Source organism: Stereum hirsutum (genome assembly GCF_000264905.1).
Source record: "Stereum hirsutum FP-91666 SS1 unplaced genomic scaffold STEHIscaffold_2, whole genome shotgun sequence".
Classification (NCBI taxonomy): domain Eukaryota; kingdom Fungi; phylum Basidiomycota; class Agaricomycetes; order Russulales; family Stereaceae; genus Stereum; species Stereum hirsutum.
This window is the reverse complement of record NW_006763132.1, coordinates 1,805,822-1,814,331: the sequence shown is the minus strand read 5'-3', so window position 1 is coordinate 1,814,331 and position 8,510 is coordinate 1,805,822. Positions and strand designations below refer to the sequence as shown.

Genomic DNA, 8,510 nt, shown 5'->3' with positions numbered 1-8,510 from the left:
GTAACTACTCATGGGACTCAGACGGTTCACATTGGTTCTATGTCCGCTATCTGCATGACCGTTGTGTTACATGCAGAGTATCGTAACTACTGGACCACTCCGATGGAAATGCCGAGGTAATCGTGCACATTTACCTCTTCGCCGCCGAGACCTCCAGATCCTTTGGCCCTTTTACAGAGCATGAGGTTGGAGGCGACTCTCCGGGATGGGAACGATATGGCAATTGTATCTGTGCATCTGACTGCAGCCATGCCCAAATGGTGTCCTTTGACATTTCGCCGCAATGTTGGAAGTGGTCATAATGATCATCAGGAACCTCTGCATCACGATGCAGACTCGCGATGCGAGTTGATCTCCCAATCACTGTGAGACGAAAATCTGAAGTTCCAGGTCTCCAGTGCTCTAGAGGCCGTCCAGAAGAGCTAGATCGTTCACAGGTTCCCCGTGTGGCCCTGGGATGAGAAACTCAAAGCATATGTTCAAGCCTAGGTGTATTTAAGCTCCTCCACAGGCTTCTCTTGCTCTTTCTGCCTTCAAGGTTTCCCTATACGAGACCGCTGTGGATCAACCAGCCGCTGCTATGCAATTCTCCCTCAACTTCCTCTTCTTTGTTGCTACTATGCCTACCCTCAGCACACTTGCTTCTGCAGCAGTATTAGAGAAGCGATGCCAAGCGGTGGGGGAGTTGTGTCTCACAGACAGCGAGTGCTGTACCGAGTTCTTCGGGATCATCAAACCCCAATGTGTCAACCTTGTATGTCTTTTCATTTTGGATCTATCTCTCCATCGATCATGGTCTTAGTCGAAGAGACACGATGGCATGGCATGTGCGGCTCTAGATATGTTTGGCTGATTCGCGTGTATGTTTCAGATCTGCACTATCCAATGAGTCTATTCCCGAATAGTTAGCGCATTTTTTAAAGCCTTCCCATGTTTTGACGTGTCCGTCCTAAATGCAATCTCTGTAGGACTATGTCTAAGTAGTCAGACGACGGATTCAAGTCCACGAACGTCTGCTTTTGTTACCTGTCGTCGGAAGTGTTTCATTGGGGTGCGAGTTATTCCTGAATTTATCACAGAAGATTGGAGCGTGAATCTCAAAAACTTTCTCCGCTCCGTAACGCTTCACGAAGTCAAGTCCGAACTCGAGCTTTAACGCCGTTTCTTTCCATCCGACATTATTGCTTGCACAGAACATGGTTCGCTATTATTCAACAATACTGCCGGATTTCGCTTGCTGGTAGGGTATAAAAAGTGTCCCGGCCATAGCGCAGATGATGCGCCAGTCTCCGCCTCGAGAGGTGTACTTTACTGAAATCGTCTATAGCAGCGATTCGGAGCTGAGTCTCTCGTTTGCCTCCTTTGTTCCCACTTCATCCGCGCTAAGGCGGCGATCTAAAAAGATTGGGATGGTCTTCCAGTTGAGAGAGACGAATATTAACTAGTTCTCGCCATTTTTCCTGCTATCGGGCACCTTGAGGCGCCTACGTCGTTGGATATATAAGACGCAAACCACAACCCCTCTGTGTTCCACTCAAAAACAACCACGACAACAACTTAATCCATACTTATCGCTACGAAGTTCTCCTTTATCCTTTTCGCGTTACCCTGATCGCCTTCCATACCAACCTAGCCGCTGCCGACTGTTGTAATGCTTCCAAAAGCCTGTCATGGTCCTCATGGGGAATGCCATAAGTGTGATGATGGAACGTGGGCGACCCCTGCCTGTGAATGTGGCTCATGGGAGGATATCATCTAATCCAACTCTCCGGGCTCCTTGTATGAAAGCATATCAGGGATGTCGCAGTTGTTGTATATCCGAGCTTGTATGATTTCCCTGACGGCGCCGTTTGTGACCGTATCAATAAACCTTGTAATTTTTTGAACACTTGTTACCGGTTTGAAGTACAGAGACCGCCTTTGAACTGACTGTTTGCGGGTCAGTGGGCAATTTCAGAACTGAGGGGCCAAGGTCTGAGATAGAATGGTAGCACCTCCTAGTTTCGACGAGCAAGACAGTGGGTTGCGGTGGGCCGACTCAATCAGCGTTCCTGAAAGAGAACGCCGTCCTTCCGGCACTTTCCGGGGCCACGCGCAACGAACCTGTGGTCGATCGTCCGAGTTCTTCGCGTCTCTCACACTCCTGTCTCTCTGTCCACTGCCAGTCTCGAATATGTGGCATCGGTCGCTCATATCCGAGCTCTCCGTGAAATGCTCGCTATTAGTAGTTTCTACTACCACAGTGACGAACTTGAAGACAAAGTTAAACTCATACTTTCAAGTTCCGGCGAGTCCGTCGTGTTGGAGGCTCGGATATTCTTCAAGCTCTGCCGTTTTGTAGGGCACCAGGCCAGGGCAGCATACGTATGTCTTCATTACACGCCGTAAAAAGATTGCTTAACTTTTTTCCGCAATGGTAGTATGATTTTAGATGCACAATGTGACTCGGACGTACATGGCGTTTTGCCAGCGGTTGTCCCTGTCACTGTGAGACGAGCGGTGTACAATAACGGACATGCTGCAAACCATTCTATAGTCTAGAATTCCTATGGACGTGGCGACTCACAGGTCTCCTTGTGAATTGGACCGAGATGAAGGCATGAAAGAGGCCAATAAAAACAGGTGTGATGGTATATAATGTCTTCTACCCATTGACTCTTTCGAACATCCCTCGCTCTCATTCTTCTCTGCCTCTGAAGACAACACATCTTCGATCATCCCCAGTCTCAATCGACAAATCGCAAACATGCAGTTCTTCGCTAAGATCCAGTTCTTCGCCATCGCCATCGCCGCCTTCAGCGGTACCCTCTCTTCCGCCGCCGCGCTCGACAAGCGCTGCGCGAACGTAGGGAGCGCATGCACCACGTCTAGTGATTGCTGTGACCTCCTCGGGCTCGTCCCTGCTCAGTGTCTCGCTGAGGTGCGTCCATTTCTTTATTTATCTCTTTCCATCCGAGCACTTTCGTCTGCTTCAAGTCATTAGAGAGACGATAGGGTGCTCGTCTTTAAGGACGTCCATGGCTGACTGACTGGATCGGACATTTTACTTACGCCTGGTAGATCTGCATTTAATGACGGTGATGGTTCACCACACAACCATGTTGAATTGGAGTCCTAGCGTTATTATCTCGTGCGTAGTCAAAGACTCTCCCTCGTTATCATAGTAGCTCGCTCTGATGAACCTGATATTGCGTCCTCTAGTCGAGGTGATGTCAATGGCGGATGGAAATGAAGGCGAGCCTTGTGTTCGCGTTTGCTTGTGGAATGGACTATGCATCTGTGTGTTGTATTTCGATGGGAAGAATTAACAGTGGACAATTGTCGCTTATATGGCAAGCCTGGACATCCAAATGAAGTGAAGGCCAGCAAAAACGGTTGAGAAGACATTAGCAAAATATGATAAAGAAAATGGAGCCTCATAGGCGTTGACCATGGAATTGGTAGTTTAGAAGTTGCTGTATACCCGCGGCATGATTCTACTAGTCGTGCATGGGTCGTATCTGATCCGAGTTCCTCGTTTATGTGGAGAAATCGGACATAACAGCTGCTAGGAGACTCTCTGGAGCTAAAAAATAGGCTATAACGCCGCTTTCTTGCCACGAGCAAGACGGTGGCTCGCGGTAGAGTGACTCAATCAGCGATCCTGAAAGAGAACACCGTCCTCCCGGCACTTTCCGGGTGTGATCAGAGCCACGCGCGACGAACATCTTGTCGTCCGAGTTCATCGCGTCCCTCACCGTACTCCTGTCTCTCTGCCCAGATTCGAATACTTAGGTCGCATCGGTCGCTCATATCCGAGTTCTCCGTGGTGTGCGAGACTATGAGTAGTTTTTACTACACCGAGGAAGTTAAAGTGAAACTCATACTCAGTTCTTCCGAGTCCGTCGTGTTCAAGGAGGCTCGGATACTTATTCTTCATGTTCTCCCGTTTAGGACACCAGGCCAGGGAAGCATGCATATGTCCACCAGACCACGGCCTTCATGACACGCTCGAAAGAGGTTCCTTAACATCTTTGCGCAATGGTGGTATGGCCTCATTTCCACAATGTGACTCGGTCTTACACGACGTTTTGCCAGTGATTGTCCCCATCACTGTGAGACGACCGGTGTACAATAGCGGACATGTTGCGGACCAGGCTGTAGCCTAGAATTCCTAGGATCTTGGCGACTCACAGGTCCTCTCGTGGGCCGAGATGAAAGAACGTAGTAAGCGAATAAAACTAGGTGTAGCAGTATATAACGCCTTCTACCCATGGACTCTTTTTGACATCCCTCGCTCTCGGTTTTTCTCTGCCTGTGAGGATAACACATCTTCGATCATCCCCAGTCTCAATCGACGAATCTTGAACATGCAACTCTTCGCTAAGATCCAGTTCTTCGCCATTGCCGTCGCCGCCTTCAGCGGTACCCTCTCTTCCGCCGCCGTGCTAGAGAAGCGATGCGCGAACGTTGGGAGTGTGTGCCTCTTAGACGGTGATTGCTGTTCCCTCCTCGGCATCGTCCCTTCTCAGTGTATCGGTCTGGTGCGTTCTTTCCGTCCTTCATCTCTTCCCATCCGAGAACTTTCCCTGTCTGCCTAAAGTCGCTAAAGAGACGGCGGGGCTCGCGTCTTCAAGGACGTCCCATGACTGACTGGCCGGGCATTTTCCTTACGCCTGATAGATCTGCGTTTAATGACAGTGGTGGTCTACCACGTAGTCAGCGATTTGGTATCCGCAAGTCATTGATACTCTGGTGCGTGATCAAAGACTTTCCCTCGTTATCGTGGGAGCTCGCTCTGATGAATCTGCTATTGCGCCCTCTAGTGGTGTTGATGTCAACGACGAATGGATATGAAGGCGAGCCTTGTGTTCGTGTGTACTGGTAGAATCGACTTGGCGTCTATATGCTGTATTTTGATGGGAAGAATGAACAGTGGACAATGGCCGATTATATGGCGAGTTTGGACATCCAATTGGAGTCAAGGTCAGCAAAGACGGTTGAGAAGACGTTAGTAAAACCGTGGAGACTCGTAGGCGTTGACCATGGAATTGGTAGTTTGCAAGCTGCTGTATACCCGTGCGATTCTAGTCGTACGTGCCATGGTTTTGGGCAAAATCAAGCACAACGGGGATCATAGGCGAGTATGTTTACATACAAAGACCTCAGGAGAACAGTAAAACATGGCGCCAAGCAGACAGACGAGCGTAAGTCGCGCGCTCTGTTACGATACAGCAGAGTACGAGGCACCGAGCAATGGGCCACAGGACAGAGACGCATCACGCCTCGACGGCTTTCGGCTTTTTCTGTGCACATGAGCAATACAAACAAAGTCAGCAAGACACGTATCGACAGAACGAGTTCAAAGTGAAGTGAGTGGAAGAGAACGAGATGTCGATTCGGCGAAATTTTATGGAGAGGAAAGAAGGTTGGGAAAGAGGACTCACGTATGCGACAGCCTCGAAATCGTACTCAATCCCAGCGTCCGCAAGCTTCCTCTTCCTCTCCTCCTGCCTCCTGAGCAACCTCCCTTCCGCAGCGCGCTCTTGCTCCTCCGTCCGTGGCTGCACACAAAAAAAAAGGACAAAACGATAATCAGACATCATACTTCCACACCAAACCTCGACCTGTCGCTGCAAGCCGAATTATCATGTATAAAAAAAGCTCACCTTATCATGCCTAACCCTCTCCACCCTCGCCCCCGGCACCTTCCTGTACTTCCGGTTCGCGCCGACCCAAAGCTCGGGGTGCACTTCGTCCTTCGGGATGACTTTGCAGGTCAGGATGTGGCCGAGGAGGAGGTAATTGTCCATCGTCTCCGCCACGATCTGGGCGACGGAGGACGAGTCGAATTCGATGAAGGCATAGTGTTTTGAGGCGCCGGTCTGGATTTGATGTTTTTTTTTTCGAAATAGATGTCAGTAGTCATTCAAATTTGGGGCATGAAAGGTTGGACAGTGGAGGATGAGTGGACGACATAGAGGATAAAGTGATTTGGTTAATAAGGAAGATATGGACCTTCTTATTGCGAGACACCCTCACTCTCAGTACTTCTCCGAACTGCGAGAAATAACCCTTGAGTTGAGCCTCGAAGAACCCATGGGGCAACCTTCCGAGGTATATCACGCCCTTATCCTCCGTCTATAGAGAAAAACGAAGGGCGAGAAAGTATAAGTCAGCACCATCGTAATAGTAGACGATCATAGCGTAAAATGTGGAAGAAAAAAATAAACAGAAACTGACGGGATGCCTCTTCGCCTTCTCTAACTTCCTCTTCACTGTCGCGTCGTCCTTCGCGATCGTCGGCAGCTTGCCGACATCGACCCCTGTACCGAAGTCATCAACGTCGATATCCTCATCGGAAGAGTCTTCGTCATCGTCCGAGAATCCGTGCAAGTGCATGTTCTCATCATTCTCCTCATCCTCCTCGTCGGAAGCCTCGGCCTCGACGGCGTTCTCTTCGACAGCAGGAGGCGGTGATGGCGCTTTTGACGGCTTTTTGTTGGCTTTGGCGACCTTTGTGGGGGCCTTTTGTGTAGGAGCGGTCGTGGAGACGGTGACTGGGGTAGGGGCGGGGGCAGGCGCAGGAGCGACGGGAGGGGTAGGAGCGGATGGTTTGGAGGAAGCGGATTCAGCGGCAGCGGTTTGAGATTTCGAGGAAGGCTCGGCGTCGGCTTGAGCATCCTTCGACTTGCTCTTTCTCCGTTTCTTCAACTTCGGTTCTGCCTCCTCAACCTGCGCAACAGCGACAACGGGTGCCTCCTTCTCGGCCTCAACAACTTGTGCAACCTCTTGCTCCTTCTCCTCGACTACGGCCGCGACATCCTTCTTCGCCTTGCGCTTCCTCTTCTTGCCGCCCTCGACGTCCGTAGGCTCAACTGTGGTGATGGTCTTCGTCACTGCGATGGTCACCTCTGCCGGTACTGATGCCTCCTCCGTCGCAGCTGGCGCCACAGCGGCACTCGCTGCTTCCGCTGCCTTCTCCTTCTTGGACTTTCTCGTCCGCTTCTTTTTCCCTCCCTCCTCCGTCTGCTCTGGAGCTGAAACCTGCTCGACGATCTTCACCGTCTCCTCAACCACTTCCTTCTCCTTCTCTCCTGCAGTGGCAGCAGCATCACCCGCAGCCTTCTTCGCCTTCCTCTTCTCCTTCTTCGCTGGCTTGGTCGGCTCTACCTGCGGCTGATCCACTACCTGCAGCGTCGCCTCGTCCTCACCCGTCCCCTTGCCTTCTCCAGACACAGGAGCGGCAGCCTCTGCCTCAGGCTTCCTCTTCCGAGCCCTATTCTTGACTTTCTTCACGGGAGCGACAACAGCAGACTCTCCCTCCGCAAGCGTAGATGCAGGAGACACCACCGAAGTAGCCGCAGCAGAAGCCGAGGCCAAAGCATCGCCGATCAACTTTTCTGCTTGGTCGTTGACAGTAGGAGTAGTGGTAGTGGCGGTGGCCGCATCGTCAGCACGATTTCTTTTGCTGCGTCTCTTTTTCTTCTCAGCGGCAGCCGGTGTAGTAGAATCAACAGCATCGTCCGAGAGTTTCGTGGGTACGGGTGCTGGTGCAGCAGGAGTGGGCTCGGAGGGAGCAGAAGCAGCAGCAGCAGCCAGATCGGTTTTTGATTTCCTCGAGCGAGCTTTTTTGGGTGCTGGAGCTGCAGACGACATACCGAACAAAAAGCAGAATAAGCCTAGAGAAATACAATGAAAAATTCTAAGCCGGGAAGGGACTGGTGGAAGAGAAATGGAGTGAAGGACGAGGAGCCTGCGAAGATGGAATTTTGAGACGTTGTTTGTCCTTGTACCTGGTCCGTTTAGGAGCAGGTTGTGGACGTGGACGAAATCGCTACTCGCCTTCCAAAACGGGGTAATTTGCATCTCCCACGCTGCCCGTTCCAGAGCTCGGCAAACAGTAGTGGCGCGGTTCCCGACGTCATACCCATCTCTTGCTCGTGTCTCAGACTCTCACTGCAAAGCTTAAGACGACTCCTTCACTAAACCTTTTTTGAAGTTCATCGACGCTGCGTACCACGACTTTCTTCCCATCTCTTTCTTGTTTCTCGAGAATGTCGCCAACGCTGGCAGTCAAGGGAAAGGAGTCCGGCAAGGCCCGTATTTTCCGGTCGGGTACTTCTGGTACGTTGACAGTGCTGCTCTCCGTCCCTCATCGTGAGCATTGTGGACGACAGGTATCGCCGAGTCGCTCATCCTGCTCATAAATAACAGTTATTTAATGTCCAGCCAGGTCAAGGTGCGTATATCTTATGAGAGCCCCAATTCCCCTATATCAGTAGCATTACTTTTGATCTATATCCTAGTTCTCGCTGTCTACTATGACCAGCATCGTCTTCCGCGAACACGCACTGCAACTCTTGGCAGCAAATGCTCTCTCACCTCCACGGTCTCAGCTGTGCAGTGGTGTGTTCCCGTTGTCCTCTGTATATTTGTTTCATTGATTGATGTGATAATCATCAAGTCCCTCTACGGTCTTATCCTCCTGCTCTCCGCTTCTTCCCCCTTGTCCTACCCAAACAACACGG

At 50.9% G+C, this 8,510-nt stretch overlaps 3 protein-coding genes across 3 annotated transcripts; 1 reads left to right on the top strand and 2 right to left on the bottom strand.

Moving 5' to 3' along the window:
- Positions 1 to 1,755: 1,755 nt before the first annotated feature.
- STEHIDRAFT_107745 (uncharacterized protein) lies at positions 1,756 to 3,042 on the bottom strand (the record flags this gene model as incomplete). Its single annotated transcript, XM_007299857.1, has 6 exons — positions 1,756 to 1,929; positions 2,104 to 2,231; positions 2,276 to 2,370; positions 2,456 to 2,485; positions 2,567 to 2,835; positions 3,031 to 3,042. 6 exons carry the CDS (start codon positions 3,040 to 3,042, stop codon positions 1,756 to 1,758), a joined length of 708 nt encoding a protein of 235 aa, XP_007299919.1.
- Positions 3,043 to 3,765: 723 nt separating this feature from the next.
- On the top strand, positions 3,766 to 4,926 carry STEHIDRAFT_118271 (uncharacterized protein). Its single transcript, XM_007299856.1, has 5 exons — positions 3,766 to 3,853; positions 3,934 to 4,026; positions 4,078 to 4,523; positions 4,663 to 4,734; positions 4,806 to 4,926. The coding sequence occupies exons 3-4, from the start codon at positions 4,194 to 4,196 to the stop codon at positions 4,672 to 4,674; spliced, it is 342 nt and encodes a 113-aa protein (XP_007299918.1). The 5' UTR covers positions 3,766 to 3,853; positions 3,934 to 4,026; positions 4,078 to 4,193; the 3' UTR covers positions 4,675 to 4,734; positions 4,806 to 4,926.
- A 148-nt stretch (positions 4,927 to 5,074) lies between these two features.
- Positions 5,075 to 7,758, bottom strand: STEHIDRAFT_165513 (uncharacterized protein). The gene is made up of 5 exons (XM_007299855.1): positions 6,223 to 7,758; positions 5,998 to 6,120; positions 5,649 to 5,864; positions 5,427 to 5,543; positions 5,075 to 5,285 (listed from the first exon to the last, which is right to left on the bottom strand). Exons 1-5 carry the CDS (start codon positions 7,636 to 7,638, stop codon positions 5,259 to 5,261), a joined length of 1,899 nt encoding a protein of 632 aa, XP_007299917.1. The 5' UTR covers positions 7,639 to 7,758; the 3' UTR covers positions 5,075 to 5,258.
- Between the last annotated feature and the right edge of the window lie 752 nt (positions 7,759 to 8,510).